We start from the raw sequence: 17461 nt of genomic DNA, 5'->3' as shown, positions 1-17461 counted from the left end.
TAAATAGTATAGCAGAAGCAATAACATCAGTGGCATGAAATTGTCGATTTACAAGATGTCTGAGAATAGACGTGCTTTACAGGTTAGTGTCAAGAACATGCACAACTACACAAATAAAATGACTAATGAACTATGCTTTTTGGCTCTTGCATAAAAAAGGATGGCTCCAGCTTGATATCACTGGAAGTCCAACTCTGATTCGTCATATTGTGTAATATAGAATACCACTAAAAGGAAATACTTCGTAATAAAACTAGAAGCACAACTTAATAGAAAGAAGACTAAACCAAATGTCCAATTTCTTAAAAACATTTACTTGAACTGAGCTGGCTTCAGCGCTATCTCAGCTGTATTAACCAGTCACACAGCTTACAGACGATCCATTACTGTATAGGGCTCTTCCTTGTCACATGAGGTTTGTCTTTTTTGCCACAGGATTGGTTTACCTATTAATAATGCTAGCATTGGGACAGAAACATAGCGCCAACCCAACATGGCTCTTTTCTTCTGATTTGGCACAGATTTTCAGATTTGACATAGACTCAGCACCAGGCAAACTTCAATAATTTGAGGCTGCACATACAAAACAGGTGCCTCAAGGGATGAGCAGGACTTGCTGTCTTTCTGATTTTGTTGTCAATAACCCCTGTAGGCAGCACTGCAGGGCTTTGCAATCAACCCATGATGCCTCCGAATCCTGGAGGAAACTGCCGTGTGCCCAGATGGCCAACCCGGGAACGGTATTTACCATCATGAAACACCACATCATCTCTGGCAACACAACTGATTCCAGCCTTTGATGAAGCAATTGTAGAATCACGGCTTAACTATTCAAAAATGTGAGTGTGTCGGATTATGAAGTTCCAACATAGTCACAATTAAGCAGCTCGAAAGTAATCACATCTGAAAACTTTGCAGGTTTCAGTGGCTGTCTGTGGCAAAGGGGGGGGGGGTCTAGAAGTGGTTATGTAAGAACTACAAAATACCTGCTGGTCTGCAGAATTCTAGGCGAAGTTCTTCAAAGCAGTCAACACAGGTTTTATATTACCTTTCTCTGTTTTAACCCTTTGCCGGCAGGCCGGCCAGCCAGCAGCCTGGTGCTTCCAGGCACGCACAATAGACAGGGAGGATAATTCGGGGAAACTGAGCCCAAAATGGGACACTGTTTTTAGGCCTAAAGAAATGTACAAAGTTGTGCCAAGACTACACATTTCTCTTCAAGAAATGTAAATGTTACACAACTGCTTATATAGGATTATGGCCTGTGAGGTACATACAGTTAATGTACTTAAAAGTCTATCTGGTTGTTTTGCTGGTCTAGAGAAATAGAACACAATGTACATCATGCAAACACCCACCTAGCAAATAAATCTATCTAGTCTTATAACTCTGGCTTTCCCGACTTCATGTTAAAAATAAACATGGTTTCAGGTTCCAGGAAGTCTCTCCCCAAAGGTCTGCTGCTTGTCATCTGTTCCAACCACACAATGAGTGCTCAAGTCCAAAGTGAGCTTACCAGGCAGAATGAAATCAATCAAAAATAAACCACAATATCAGACACATGACCTCACTGTGCAATACGTTTTCTAAACAAAAATGCCAATCAAACATGTTTTCTTAGTATAAATTATAGCCAACTGTGACAAGCGAGTAGCGTTTCAGCCTAGAGTGAAATATATCTCTATCCTTGTACGACACATTGGGCACGTTTAAAATAAAAAAAAGAGATGACAAAGAAAATAAGGAATGGTGACGTCAATAAGTCAAGTGTTTGTGTGCAACGAATGAGGACATTTGTGTATGTTTTTGTTTGTATGTGCTATTATATTAAAGCCAAACCTCTTTGCAGAGGCTCGCATCTTTCATGGGCCATTGCGCCGGCAAGCTTGCGCACGAATCTGAAGAGAAGCGGCTTCTGGCAGAAAGTTCCACCGTCTGCCAATGCGTCATAGGCTGCGGTGCGCGTGCCAATGGAGTTCGGGCATTCGCACTGACGTCTGTATTTTAATCACCCCATTTTCCAAATGTACGACAATAGTCACTAACGAGAACTTTACCCAGGGCACGAATCGGGGGTACACGCAGGTACACGGTGCCCACCCACTATTTTCACTGGGTGGTCGCCGTCCCCTCTGCCAGGAAGTTGGGTCCCACAGAAATATGTTGAACTTGTCCCAGTGTAAGACACCGGGAAGGGTTCAGCAGCGCCTGCACGTTGTCAGCTTTTCCATTCCAGCAGCAGCGTGCAGGCAGAGAGGGGGCTTCTTTTCCACCTCCAGACAGGCCGAAGTTAAAAGGCCATCCGCCCTCCTTTTGTTGAATATCCTGACTGTAGGCGGCCTAGAACCTCACACTTAAATGTAAAAGCACCGGACGGGAAACAAAGCTAGCTATCTCTTCACAGGTACTTATGAGATGCATGCTTTTGCCTTTGTTCTGTCCCTGTATATAAATGCAAACACTGTAAGACTGTCAGATGGGGTGGTCTGTCCCAGTATTTACACAAATAATTTAAATAGCATTATTTTATTTATTTTAAAGCGTTACGTCCTGACGTCATGGCATGCGTCATGATGTCACTAGCTTAGTGTCTGACTTGTCGTTTCAAATAACGGGGTAACACAAAAGTCAATCCGACCTGGGTGCAATACGGGAATAAAAGAATGGTCCGTAACCAATATCTTAAACAACAAGCATTGGAAATGCAATAGGTCTCGCAGCATTAGAGTTTGTGCTTTTAGAATTGTTTATGGTTTTTTTTTTTTATCTTTAGCATTTTTGTTTCCTGTAGGCAATGCTAAAGAATTACAAAGAAAAAAAGCCATAAACAAATCTAAAAGCTCTAACTCAAATGCTCCGAGACCTATTGCATGCACCCATTCAGTTGTTGGCCTCTCAGCTGAGTCTGCCAACTAGACAACAAAGTGGAGGTGGGGCGGGGCTGCTGGGAGTAGAGCTGTGGACTTGGAAGAGGCGGGGCTGCTGGGAGTAGAGCTGTGGACTGGGAGGAGGGTGGGGCTGCTGGGACTGCTGGGAGTGGAGCTGTGGGCTGGGAAGAGAAGGGAGCGCTGCTGGAAGTGGAGCTGTGAACTGGGAATAGGGCGGGTGCTGCTGGGAGTGGAACTGTGGACTGGGAAAAGAAGGGAGCGCTGCTGGTAGTGGAGCTGTGAACTGGGAATAGGGCGGGTGCTGCTGGGAGTGGAGCTGTGGACTGGGAATAGGGTTAGGCGCTGCTGGTAGTGGAGCTGTGGAACCGGAGAAGATCGAGTTTCTAGCTGCTGAAACTGGAGCTGAGGGTCAGGGTGAGGTGCTGCTGAGGGTCAGGGTGAGGTGCTGCTGAGGGTCACGGTGGGGTGCTCTTGACCCGGATCCGGACCAGGTTGAGACGATGTTGGGAGAAGGGTGATGTGCTGCTGAGGCTGGAGGTGTGGCTCGGGGGAGGGGAGTGCTGCTATCCAGTTGCTGTGGCTCAGTAGGGTGGCGAGGTGCTGCTGAAACTGGAGCTGTGGTTTGGGGGAGCTGCTGCTAAAATTGGAGAGCTGTGGGTCGGTGCTGAACTGGAGCTGTGACTCCTGATGAGGGCGAGGTGCTGCTAAATCTGGAGCTGTAGCCTGGGGGTCGATGAGGTGCTACCAAATTTAGAGCTGTGGCTAGGTGGTGCTGAAACTGCAGCTGTGGGGTCGGGGCGACGGCAAATGCTTCTGAAGTCGAGCAGTGGGTTAGCAAGCGAATGGGGTGCCGCTGAAAGTTGAGACGATGGCTGGTAAGAGGATGAGATGATGCTGAAATTGGAGCTGTGGCTGTGAAGAGAACAAGGTTCTCCTGAAATTGGAGCTGTGAAGAGACCAAGGTTCTGCTGAAATTGGAGCTGTGGCTGTGAAGAGAGTGAGGTGCTGCTGAAAGAGGAGCTGTGCCTCTGAAGAGGACGAGGAGCTGTGCCTCTGAAGAGGACGAGGAGCTGCTGGGAGCTGTGGCTGTGAAGAGGACGAGGCGCTGCTGAGAGCTGTTGCTGTGAAGAGGACGAGGCGCTGCTGAGAGCTGTGTCCCGGAGCTGTGTCAGTCAGTCAGTGGAGGCGGGGGCTGTGTCTCTGAAGAGGACGAGGCGCTGCTGAGAGCTGTGGCTGTGAAGAGGACGAGGCGCTGCTGAGAGCTGTTGCTGTGAAGAGGACGAGGCGCTGCTGAGAGCTGTGGCAGGCAGTTAGTGGAGGCGGGGAGCTGTGCCTCTGAAGAGGACGAGGCGCTGCTGAGAGCTGTGGCTGTGAAGAGGACGAGGTGCTGCTGAAAGAAGAGCTGTGCCTCTGAAGAGGACGAGGCGCTGCTGAAAGCTGTGTCCCGGAGCTGTGTCAGTCAGTCAGTGGAGGCGGGGGCTGTCCGTCAGTCAGGTGAGCAGTGCGCTCAGTGTCACAGCGGAGCCCGGGGGCTGTGCAGGGGCGGGAGGGGGCACGCCACCGAGGCTGCAGCCCTGTCCGAGCTGTGCCAGTCGAGCCCGGCGGAGAGTCCCAGGCAGGGAGCGAGTGCCGACCCCAGGAGCCTGAGCCGGGCACAGGGCGAGGTAAGCACCGGCCCCTCTCTGCGGAGGACCCGAAATCAAGCAAAGGTGTTACTTTTGGGGGGGGCTGGAGGGGGGGGGGGGGGGTTGGCTCAGGGTCTGAACCCTCAGTGAAACAGCTTGCTGGGGGAGGGGGCACTTAGCTGCGTGTTTGCGGCTCTCAGGGTCTGAACAACACGCGTTTCTTGTTTGTTGAGGGAGAGACCCCGTGAGACATGCCCAGGAGGTCTCGGGGTCTGAACAATTTAGGGACCTGCTTCTTGGGAGGGTGGGAGGAGGGGAGACTCCCGTAGCGTGTCCGGGGCATTCAGGGTCTGAAGCACACGTGTCCCAGCTCGTCGGGGCAGAGACAGCCCGAGGCGCGTGACCTCGGAGTTTAACCCGATGCTCAGAGAAGTAAGTTTCATTCCAGCAGCGTCCTCAGGCTCATAGCCACACACATTTTCGCTCTCCGGGTCCGGCCCTGCGACCCAGGAAGTCGGTTTATATATCCGTACGGTTGGCATTTCGTTCAGGGACACTAACCCACCGGGCACTGTACTTCCTGGGGATTTACCTGCCCATGTAAGTATGACATATAGAGATTATAATATAATATTAAAATAACGTTGCAATCTGAAAAAACATGTTTGCATGCATCCGTTGTAAACTAGGGGGAGGGGGCGGGAGGCGGAGAGTTGAGGCAGGCAGGCATGGGAGGAGAGGAGGAGGGGGGAGGAGAGTAGGGGAGGCACGGCCTAGCGGCCGTGCAGGGGGAGGGGGCGGGAGGCGGAGAGTTGAGGCAGGCAGGCATGGGAGGAGAGGAGGAGGGGGGAGGAGAGTAGGGGAGGCACGGCCTAGCGGCCGTGCAATCAAGTAGTGAGGGGGCGGAGTTGTGGGAAGGCTGAGAGAGAGAGTAGGCGGCTGGGTGCATGTGCACGCGCTTTTAAGCTCAATGCACATGCGCATTGAGCTTAAAAGTCACGGGCACTGCAAGGAATCGCCACGATTCCTTGCAAGTTAGATAAAGTCTGGATGAGCCCCTATAGTCTCGCTTGCTCGATGCGCATGCGCATCGACAGGCGAGACCTAATAAATCAATTACAAAAATGGAAGAAGTCTGACTTGGTCAGTCCCCCCACTTCTTTTTATAGGACTTGTGCCTTGACTTTACCCAATTATCAGAGGACTGTTAGAGTAGTAAATCATCCCCTCCTTAAATAGGAGTTTCAGGGGAACCATAGAAACACAGGGCACTTCCGGGAGCATGGACAGACGGGGTGCGTTGGATAGTTAGAACATGTGTCTCAGTCTTGTCTTTCTCCTTCACTCTGCTTTACCAGTGTCTCAGCAGTTTGCACTCCTACCCCTGTCCAGCCAGCAGGTCCTGTCCTCTAATCACTGCATCCGTGTTCTGGGCCTGACTTAGAGGCTGTAAGTTATGACCCTGCATGCACTGCATCTGATAAGTAGACTGGTGACCATGATTTAGAGCATGTGATATCTTTCACAGATATGGGTGGCTGCTGAGGAGGTAGGAAGTCAGGCGCTCCTTTGTGCAGCCACTATTGCCTGAGCAGATGAACTTCACATAAAGCACTCCGAGGGATTGAAGGGTGACACAGCGTGTTCTAAAACTACTTAATAACCAACCAACCAACCAAACACCAGAGGCAATCTGGGAGGTGACCGTGGATACGAAATCCGGTGGGAAAACAATAAAGACATTTGTTTTGATAAAAGATAGGGAAATGCTACATTTAGGAAGCGAAACCACTGTACTTCAAACACTGACACAAAAGTGGAAGTTCAAGAGATAAATCAATTAGTCAAATGTTACAGATAGGATAAGAAACAAAACTTACTTTGAAATTGGATTTACACTGGCTTCAACAATGGTCAAAACTTTACAGTTTTTGATATTTTCTGGGAACTCCTGAATCCCTGCAAGATATTAAAGAAAAGAAGCATATTCATTAGTTCAAAACTTTGTTAGTCATATGAAAGGAAAAATTACTTAGTTGTATAGTATGTTCTTTACTACAAATTTGTCTGTAATCCTCATAAAAAGGACATAATCACGTGGACTGTACTGCATAGTTGCGTTGAAGCAACATGTAGTGAAACCGAACACATGCTCCTTGCTTTCAGATCTGTGCTTGCCACATTCTGTGTGTGCCTGAACCATGCCCCTCAACAAAAGCTGACCACTGCGATACTAACCACATCCCTCTGCTCTCATCATGGAACTAGAGCGTTGGAGTAACTTCCCCATTATAACTCCTACCGCTCAAAACAGGTTCATTGGTAGGGCTGGCATCTGCAGTTTTAGTGCCCTTACCACGTCTGATCTATTGACTTCTTTTCGCACAGTCAACTATATTATCCTGTCTAGGTGCCTTAGGGCTTCTGGGTTCTTTGACTTTGTACTGGAATGGTTCATCTATTTCTTCTATAATCTAACTGAAAGAGGCTGGACATTCTGGGCTCCTTTTTCTTTAGCCTTTTCACTAAACCAGTTCAATGTTGCGGTCTCTCACCAATCTCATCTGCTGCTGTGACTAATACCTTTGTACGCACGTCAGTGAAACACAGCCTACAATACATCTGTCATCAGATGTCTCGTTTAAGGACTGTTTAGGGCGGGCTGTGGAGTGGAAGGGCGACAGTTCGCTTAAACTGACCCACAACAAGGCCAACATCATTCCCCACGGATCTAAAAACATTGGCCTGAAAAAGGGCTCATGCCCTAAACCGGAAGCTAAAACTCAAAATCTGGGAATCATAGTTTAGGAAGGACTGCTAGGTATCGGTAGGGACTTCAATCTTCTCCCTCCATCTGCGTGGTCTTGGAAAGCCTATGCCCGTTGCCAGTAAGGCTTGCAAAAGTTCAACAGAAAAGCTACTAATGCCTCCCTCCTAATTATTCAAATACCTTGTACGTCCGACGCAAGTCTTCCAGATGTTGTCTTCTAGCATGGGGACAGGCTCTTCTCAGTTCAGCCATGCTAACCTCTCTTGAGAAGACTTCACTGCTTATCGAGAACAGAGATCTCTTTGAAGTATTCACGGTTGCGATTCCACTAATTGAGATCAATTCCTGGCTTTTATCAAGGGCAGGCTTCATCAAAACTAGTCTCAGCCACATCAACAGTAAATTTAGGAAACCCCAGCCCAAAGGCCGAAGCTTTCCCATTATGGCCCCCCAACTACAGAATGTCATTCATTGAGCTATTATGTTTATTACTCCTCCTGCTGATTTCAGACATACTACCAAAATCTAGTTGCTTAAACAGAAATCTGTCTTTTAAAGGGTGCTTTCTGTACACAAAGGTATAGCGGAACTGTTGTCTCACACCCAGCAACAAGAAAAGGTACAACTGCACTTTATCAAGAATAGCTTAGCATCTCCTTAAGCAGCTATCCACAGAAGTCCTATTCAAGGCTCCTAAAAATCGTTACTATCCTCAATCTCGGCTTGTCGCAACAACCAGAATCTGTTGAATTCTCCACCATCCTCAGCATCCCGGATTGCCAGCGCTTATAAAAGTAACCGCTTTACCTCCTGCTTTCTTTAGCCCTTGAGCTAATGGTAAGTGCCCTACTCACTCTTATTTCCTTGCTGGCATGCATAGGTCCATGCATTTGGTCACTCAATAACAAGTGAAAAAGCAATATACCTCCCGATTCAGACGTATATTCCCTGAAAATATGTATGGCGAGTCGCTCAGTGGACTTATGATCCCACTACAGGAATCAATGTTTGACTTCATGGCCACAGATTAGAATCTCAGCAGATCCATTAAGACCTTCTTCCTTCCAAGGTCGATAAAATGAGTGCCACTGAGTTGGCCAACAATAAACCATTATTATTTCAGCACTAAGAGACCCAAGGGTAAATGTGCACAGCAAGAGGCATGGTTAGATAAAACATGATTAAAACTAGTAGCCTCATCTAATCCAATATGAATTAAACTCCCATCGCTTCTTTCGCTCTGGAATACATAGGGATGAGGAGGGTATTACAAAGCAACATTTTAAAAGTCTTAACGTTAAATTTAGGATTATAATTTCCTGGTATTGCCCTACTTGGATGCAGTGCTGATCAAGATACAAAAGGGGCCAATAAAGTTGAACAGGATAAATCTACAACATTCAAGCCCCACACCTAGAGTGAGGACAGGCCAAGTGTATTCTACTGAGTGGACTATGGAATGGTGTAAGAGGAAGGGCTGTCCACATCTGCCCATTGTCAGAAATGGGGTTTCTGGTTGGCTAGGGTGTATGCCTAAGCCAGGCAGAACCCACCACTCTAGTCAGGGTAAGGGAGTAACACACCAAAGATAACCCCTGCTCACCCCCTTTGCAGCTTGGAAGATGAGTCAGGCTTATCCCAGAGGCAATGTGTAAAGCGTTTGTGCAACACACACACATACATAACAGTGACACACTAGGCACACCATAAAAGAGACTCTACACAAGGTTATATAAAAATATCCTTTGTATTACACATAAAAACATATTCGCCCACAATTACATAAATCACTGTGCCACTAGGCACTTGTCATGACGTCACATAGATCATAAATTACATCAATCATCACTTTGCCAACTAGGCAATCGTCAAAATAATGAGTAGATCATGAATCCCTTTGCCATAAGACAATCGTCATAAAAACAATTAGTACACTAAAGACACTACTTTCCGGTTGCACATGTCCTTAAAACATTGGAGAAACATCATGCATAACATCACAGTTATGTTGCATTACATCAGGGTCTCACATTAGGGCATAGAACTGCACGTGACTTTCATAAATCTCCTGAATCACCACTCATTACTGCTTCTGAGCCGGTCCATGAACTACCAGGTAGCGCCATGAACCTGTTGGAGGAAGCTTCTCTGCACTCTTAACACCCTTTCCATGATGGGATACCTGGACCCCCGTAGGAGCGAAATGCTGTGCTGTAAAAGTGAGAGCCCAAAGTGTGTCAACTGACTCCCTGCGAGACCTTGGAGCCCGGCGCTCCGGTGAGGCGGAACCTACTGGATTTGCGGGACATACCCGCCTGTGGCCAACTTCCCTCGGGACGCCTCCGTTGAGCCCTTATAAGGAATGCCACAGCTATGCAAACGCAGCCCAGCGGGAGTGGGAACCCACCCACCAGCCCGTTCACCAAAAGACCCCAAAAGCACCTGGAGTCTCCGTCTGCTGCGGTGCATGGGAACTGCAAGGATTCCTTCCTCTCGTCGGCTCCCCTCTCTTCCTTGTTGCTGTGGCCGTGGATGGTAGGAGCAGCAGTACTCGCCGACCCGACCCACAGCAGGGTAGCAGCGGAGGACCTCCTCTTGCTCTCCGTAACACAGTCCGAGCTGGCCACGCCCAGGCTCGACCCTGCGGCCAAGAACCTCTGCCGGGTTTCTGGCTGCTTCCTGGTCGTCTGGAGAGCATCCTCGCTGCTTTTGGGCTCATCGCGGCATTCTGCTGGGCTGCAACAAGCAGCTGCTTCTCTTGTTCTGGGTAATTGCGGGGCAGAGGCAGTGCTAAACAGAGGGATCTGCTCCGTCCTTGACCCTCCCATGCAGAGCCTCCCCGCCAGAGCTTATCACACATTGATTTTCTCCGGCCACGGCCACATAGGGAAAGTGCAGGCATGCAAACACTCAGGTGAGCCAGCACCAGGACTGGAAAATAACGCTCGCACTGCGCTGTATTGCAATTACCAGAGCTCAACATGCGCTTTGCTTAACATTTTAAGTAGTGAATAACCCAACACTCACCATGCGCTGAACTTGTGACAAGAAGCTCACCACATGCTCCAAAGGAGCAACAATGAAGCGCTCAGTACACCTTTTCCTCAAAAAGGGTGAAGAACAGTCCAATCCTTTGCCTGCTCTGGCCAGGAACAGCAACTGCAGGTCGTCCCACCCTACACATCAGGGGCAGCACTCTTCACACAATTTTTCCATTAAATCTTTTGAATCGCTGAAACTTTCAACAGGACGCCAGCACACACAAACCCTTGGAGATTCTTCACAAGCAGGATACCACAACAGGGCAAAAAGAGTCAGTCCTTTTCCTCCCCCACATCCAGAAGCAGCAACTGCAGGACCCACCCCTCACTAAGAAAATGAAGCGCTCCTCACGCAGTCCTTCCGCTCTACTTTTTGGCAGGGTCCTCTTGTTCCTTGAAGTAATCTAATGTCCTGAGGTTTTAGGTGTAATACTTATAACCCGAAATGTAATTGTTCTCTTTGTGATAAAGGTCTCTGAACCCAGTCCAAACCAGTCCTGTCCTCCCTGGTGCAGCATGTGCAGCATGACCACAGGGGGTGGACACAGCATTGTGCAAAAGGAGACACAGCCTATTCAGGTGCCATCAAAACTCCTCCAACCACTCTAAATGCAGACCAGCTCTATTCAGCCCTGAAATGAGTCATTCAGGCAATGCAGGGCACATCTCAAACTCCCCCAGCAACTGTTTAGAGTAAATGCACATCTCAGCTCCTGTCACTCACACACCAGCCGCTGAACACACAAACAGCCAGAGGCACACAGAAAGGTAAAGTAAGAAAATGCCCACTCTCTAAAAGCGACATTTTCAAACACAGGATTTGAAAAACTCCTTTACCAAAAGGTGTGTTAATAAATTCTGAGTTTAGAGAGTCCAAACTCCATTTTCCTATCTTATCCCTATTGTAAATTACACTGGTAAAAATGTGACAGTACAACCCCAATGATAATCGGGACAGATAGCCTTTCAACAATGAAAAACAAATTACACAGTATTTCCCTATCATCAGGCCATGTCACACACACCAGTACACGTCCTACCTTTCACATACACTGCACCCTGCCCATTGGGGTATCTTGGGGCTATCATGAGGTGCCTTACATGTAAGGATAGGGAAGGTTTGGGCCTGGCAAGTGGGTGCACTTGCCTGGGTAACATGGCAGTTCACAACTGTGCGCGGAGACACTACAGTGGTAGATCTGAGACACATTTACAGGGCTACTCATGAGGGTGGCACAACCAGTACTGCAAGCCCACTAGTGGCATTTGATTTACAGGCCATGGCACACAGCGTACAATTTACTAGGGACTTACCAGTAAATCAAATATGCCAATCATCAATAACCACAATTTATATAGAGAGCATATGCACTTTAGCACTGATCAGCAGTAGTAAAGTGCCCAGAATTCCACAGCCAACAAAAACAGGGTCAGAAAAATAGGAGGCAAAAGGCAGAGGTGGGTCAGCTACGTGCCTCCCAGTTTTAATTTTGCTAGTCGCTCGGGGTGCAGTACCAAGAGTGGGTCACCTTTATCAGTGTCTCTTTGCCTGCTGCGCTAGCGGAGGCGATCCTGGTTCTTTGCAGGATGGTTACCCAGTCTTTAGTCATAAAGGATCCCTCTAGTTCTGCCTGCCATCTCTTCTGTGCTGGGCATTTTTGAGTGGTATCAAGTCTACTCAGAAAGTAGTATATTTGGGAGAGGAGATGTTTATTATCAGCTTTGGTAATGAGCCATTTTTCAAACTTCATTAGCCATCTGCTGGCCATGTGACGAATATGGAGTTGTGTGACCCAATGGCGTATTGTGTAGCGCCAGTGTTCCTCCTCTGGGAGTTTGTGGAAGTTGTGTAGGCGAGAAAAGTCCAGGAGGCCTGTGTGGTCAAAAATGTTACAATTTCTTTTGCAGTTGGACTCCTACCAGGTTTGGAAGGCCTTACCACTCAGTGCAGGTGGGGGGGGGGGGTGGTGGGGGGGGTTGTGCTATGTTGCCAATGATGCCAAAGCGCTGGAATGCCTCGGGGTAGCTATGCGCTCAATAAGTGCTACTACATTCATTCATTCATGATGGGCATGAGAGGAGACCCCCTTCGAGATTTGAACTTTGTCTCAGGCAGCGACCGCAGCCCTCATTACCGGGGAAATATAGACTGACTCAATAGGGCCCTGTGTCATTTAAAGAGGCAGGGGATCTTCCAAATGTGAAGTCCAGCTATGGCTCGGTCCATAAAGCGCCTGTTTCGTTCCACTATGTAGCACAGTTGGGCAGATATGTAGTAGTGGGTGAGATGGGAGGTGCCCAGTCCTTCCTTTCTGATGAGGAGTTACGCAAGTCTACCCAGCCAGTAAAGACCCATCTCTGGTACACTGTTGTAGGTCAGCATGTGCAGTGTCTAAAAGGTCTGTAAGGTTGCGTTCTACTGTCTTCCACAGCGAGGGGCACGCCTTCAGGCCTAAATAAGGGATACAGTGTTTTGCCTAGGATACAGGGAAGGAAGCACTGTTCCAGTGTGAGGCGGTCATGATGTGGCACTGTAAGATTGAGGGCATGTGACTTTGGGATATTGACCTTAAAGCCAGAGATTGTCCAAAGACCTCAAGCTTTTGTAACAGAGTTGGCAGGGACATGAGTGGTTGCATAATTGCTAGTATCACGTCATCTTCAAAGAAGGTGATTTGGGGTTATTGGTGGCCAACAGTGATGCCTGAGATGCATGTTTCCCTTTGGATTCTCCCAGCTGATGGCTCCATATAGAGCGCAAAAAGAAGCGGAGAAAGTGGACTTCCCTGTCCAGGGCCTTTAACTTTGGGGAATGTCGGCGATGTGTAGTTGTTCACCTTGTTTGTGTGACTACATTGCACCCAGGTGAGAAATCTAGGGCCAAGACTTGGTGGTAGGAAGGGCATCTTGTTAATTCTGTCCAGAGTTTGGGGCTAACGGTGATTAGCGCCTCCCTAATGCAATCCGTACACCTGTCTCCCCAAAAGAGTTTTATAAGGGGGCTAGCTGGGTGCTGAAATGTTTGTAGAAATCTGCAGTGAACCCATCTGCCCCAGGCGTCTTACCCGGATGAAGTCGGGCAATGGCAGCAAGCACCTCGTCCATCCCGATATTCACCTCTAAGAAGTGTGCTTCCGCATTGCGGAAGCGTGCTGTGTACGTGGAGGAGAGGTAGGTGTCCGTATCTAATGGATCTGTCACTTTCGCAGTATAGAGGTCTGTGTAGAAGTGTTCAACTGCTTGTGATTTGTCATGGTCAGTGCTGGCTACAAAGCCTGTTTGGGGGTGTCTTGCCTGTACTCAGTGTTTGAGTGCCTGGGCTTGGAGTTTATATGCCAAGAGTTGCCCCTCTTTGTTACCCTCGCATAAAATATGTTTGGTGGAGAGGCGGGCTAGTTCAGCTCGGTCCATGTCCAGAGTTTTAAGCGGTTTACAGGACAGGGGGGGGGTTTAACATACTCAATGGGAGCTGGTCTACTAGTATGCCTCCTCGAGTTCCCTCACTTTATTCCTCAGGGAAGTGCGATTGTCTCTCCTAATCCCATTCAGCCTAGCCAATATGACTATGAAGGTGCCTTGCACCATCGCCTTTAAGGCATCCCACAGTAATGCGACCGGAGTGTTGGGGGAGTCATTAACAGATCACTTTGTTCACCTCGGTTACTGTGGATGCGTATGAGAGTAGTGTGTGTTTGAGACGCCATGTCTTACAGGGGTTGTAATCCAGGGAAAGGGTGCTGTAAGCATAATGGAGGTATGCTCGAACAGGGCAGGGACCCCAATATCAGCGGTGGTGTTAGCTCACGCCAGGTGGGAGGTCTATGCAGGCATAAGTCTGGTGGGAGCCCAAGAAGAAAGAGTACTCTCTCCTGGTGGTGTTTGGGGGCCCATCAAATATCTATTAGGCCCAGCCCCAACCCTCCTCAATCTAAGATCCTTTCTGTTCCAAACTTTGGGTTGATCTATCAAGGCTGGCATTAAGGACCAAATTGAAGTTTTCCCCTACTATGATGTCTGCAGCTGAGGATGAAGTGACCAAGCTGAGGAACTGTAGGAGAATGCATTTTTGTTGTTCATTAGGCGCCTACATCGTGGCAAGTGTAAAGGTGTATGTTAGGAGGGAGAATCTCAAAGCTAGCAGTCTACCTGTGACTTCCACATGGGTCTGCATCACCCACCCCTGGAATTTAGTGGTAAGGCGTATCACCACAACCGCTTTTTTATTGGGACCAGAGGAAAAATATTGTCTATCAAAAAAGCGTGCATTTAGCCACCCCGTCTTTCTTTAGGAGGTGTGTTTATTGCAAGAGGCATATGTATAGCCAAATTCTCTAGGCACCGACAACAGTGCTTGCCGTTTAAATATAGTGTTTTGATCATAGGGAGTGGAGGCCAGCTGTGGCGGGTGTATACGGATACCAACCTGGTGTGTGGAGGCAAGTGGCTAGCACAACAGATGCCCATCAGATATTAAGGGAGACCACCATAGGGGTTAGTCGGGGAAAGGCGTAACTAGGGGTGAGTAACTGAGCAGTACCCATCATGTGGCTTGTTGTGTCTGAAGAAGTGATGGTGGAAATGAATAGGCCATACTCGGAGTTCCCCCCAACCCGTTCGTATGGTATGCAGAGGGGGTTGTGGTCCAGGTCGTGATTCTTCAGTCAAATTATCTGTAGTTTGCTGCACCAGAGAGGGGGCCAGACAAGGCAGAACGAATTCTGAGGGCCCATGGAGTATCAGATGAAGGACTCAGTCGGATTGTTGTTCCTGGGTATCATCATGGAGCTGGAAATGGTGAAGAAGTGCTGAACGTTCATGGCAGCTTTTAGCGGCCGATGGTTTGTGTGGCCCAGTGCTGGGGTGTCTGCCGTCTTGTCTAGTGCCTCACAGGTGCCCAGGTGAGCCAGGGCCAGGCACAGCTTGCTGTGAGATGTCAGGGATGTCATCCAGGCCCAGTATGGAGCTTGACTACTCCATCGTTTTAACAATACTTGCTTTTTTCCTTCTCCCAGACAAAGATCAGATGAAATGAGTGGCCCCAGCGATATTTAAGTCCTGTCTTGGAGGAAGTTCGTGGCAGCTTTATGGGGGTGCTGGTGTCGGAGGGTGGTGAAGACAGGTCCTGGTATAGCCAGATAATTGTGCCTTCAAAACAGATAGGATCTCAGTCATGCAACGCTGACATGATGGCCTTCTTTTTTTTTGTGTGCGTGGGGGGTAGTTTTGTATAGCGCGAACTAGACCCAAAGGTATCAGAGCGCTTTACAGGAGCACCAGTTGCGCTACAGACAAACATTCATTTTTGTTAGGCACAGGGAGATTAAGTAATTTGCCCAGAATTACAGGATGTTGCGCAGCCCTGCCGAGACTCGAACCCGGTTCAACCGCTCTAACCGTTAGGCCACATCCTACCCCCTGCCAATATTGGTGAATTTATGTTAGGATGTCCTTGTGGGTTGAACTGTCTACCCGCTCTGTGAGTCCGGTCCGGCACAATGTCTTTGCCAACCAGGTCTGCTAGTATTTTTCAAAACGGGGGTAGAACATATCCTCCCAGGTCACCAGAATCTGCCGCCATGTTTACACTTTCAGATACGAATATTGCAGCGGTGGGACACATTTTCCAGGTCCTCCAGGTGTAGTTGTACAATGATGTTTCGCTTGCGGAGCTCCTGCAGTTTGTGGCCGTGGGACTTGAGTTCCTCCTTTCGTTGCTGCATTCCAACGAGTCCACCTACTGGCTGACTTCCACCAGGTCTCTCCTTAAGATCAGTTGCCATCTCCGCTCGTAGTGCTGCGATGTCTTCCCTCAGCCCGCCAAACAGCGCTTCCAAATATGTGCAAATGATGGGGCATCTGATTCTTGGTGATCTGAGGTTCCTGGCTGGGAGTCAGAGGTCCCCTGGCTAGTCGGTGAAGGGTCTTGTGAGAGCCGCTTTCTTGGCCTGTGATTTCGTCAGCAGGTCTTTCAGATTTTAATCTGTTTTGCCCCTATGGGTTGCCATTGCAGTGGGGAGTTTGATGCTTGGAAGTCCAGCCAAAGTTTTAGGAGGGAGGATGGAGATTTGCAGTGTGGGCCAGTTAGGCCTGTTGCCCAGGTGCGGGTTGCAGCTGTGTCGTGATACATGAGGGACCGTCCATGGGCATCAGCTGAGACGGGCACGTCTGCCTGGCAGCCTCTCTTGTGGAGCAGTGGAAAGGGTTCCCCCTGCGTATGCTGTGCACTCGCGAGCGCTGTGCTGTTGCCCCCAGCTCACCTCTGTTCCCTGTATCATCTAAGTGGGTCTTCCAGCTTCAGCTGTTTGCGTCTGCTTGCACGTGGGGCTTGCCTCTTCGATGACCCGTCCCTGGAGTCTCTGTGGATGAGGGATGTCTCCCTCTACTTAGGCAAGCCCTGCTGGGGCCTCCTTTCCTTATGGGATGTGGGGCTGCTGTCGATGCTGCAAATGGGTAGTCAGAAATGGAGATCCCTCATCTTCTAGGAACGTGGAGGTTCCAGGCCTATGGCAGGATTGTGTTCAGGTCTGGCCTCCCCAATTCTTCTGGGCCCTGCTTCTGCGATGAGGACAGCACCACTTCTGCTGCGCTCTGCTTTGCAGGGCATGCCAGTATTGCCTACCGGAGAGGGGGCCATCCACACCTCTATATCTGCCTGGCCACAAGCCCTGGGGCCCTGCTCTCCCTCGAATTCGGGAGTGGTGCGTGGCTCTCTGTAGGCGGCAGCCTGCTGATCCCTATCTGCTCCTGCAATTGCAGCACCGGGAGCCGCTGAACCTCCCAGCCACGTTAGCAAAAAAACAGGGTCAAACCCATATAGTCTTCGGGACCTGGGTAGTACGTTATTATGAAGAAAGGGGGGTCCCAGACAGCCAGACAATTATTCATACGTTGATTGCACCAACAGTATTCAGAAAAGAAAATTTCAACATATAAATCAGTGGTTACGTTGAATTTATTTCACAATGTAACCCGGTAAACCGATAAATGGTTCAAGCAAATAGTAAAAGTTCATTTGCAATTCATAAGCATATTCGTGCCCACATAGAAAAGGGGTAGGAAGTGAAGTGAGGGATTGGAAGTGAAAAAAGTGACAAAATACATCAATACTCAATTATACATCATTGAATAAAGATTCTT

General features: G+C 48.7%; 1 protein-coding gene across 6 annotated transcripts in view; it reads right to left on the bottom strand.

Moving 5' to 3' along the window:
• The window catches only part of ERBIN (erbb2 interacting protein), a 912789-nt gene that overhangs the window by 404093 nt on the left and 491235 nt on the right, over positions 1 to 17461 (bottom strand). For all 6 annotated transcript variants that reach the window (XM_078675167.1, XM_078675172.1, XM_078675168.1 and 3 more), the window contains one exon: positions 6394 to 6472. In XM_078675167.1, coding sequence (XP_078531293.1) covers positions 6394 to 6472 — 79 coding nt within the window. The remainder of the gene's footprint in view (positions 1 to 6393; positions 6473 to 17461) is intronic.

The sequence above is a fragment of the Lissotriton helveticus genome, chromosome 2_1, assembly GCF_964261635.1.
Source record: "Lissotriton helveticus chromosome 2_1, aLisHel1.1, whole genome shotgun sequence".
Classification (NCBI taxonomy): Eukaryota; Metazoa; Chordata; class Amphibia; order Caudata; family Salamandridae; genus Lissotriton; species Lissotriton helveticus.
This window is presented reverse-complemented; position numbering and strand designations above follow the sequence as displayed.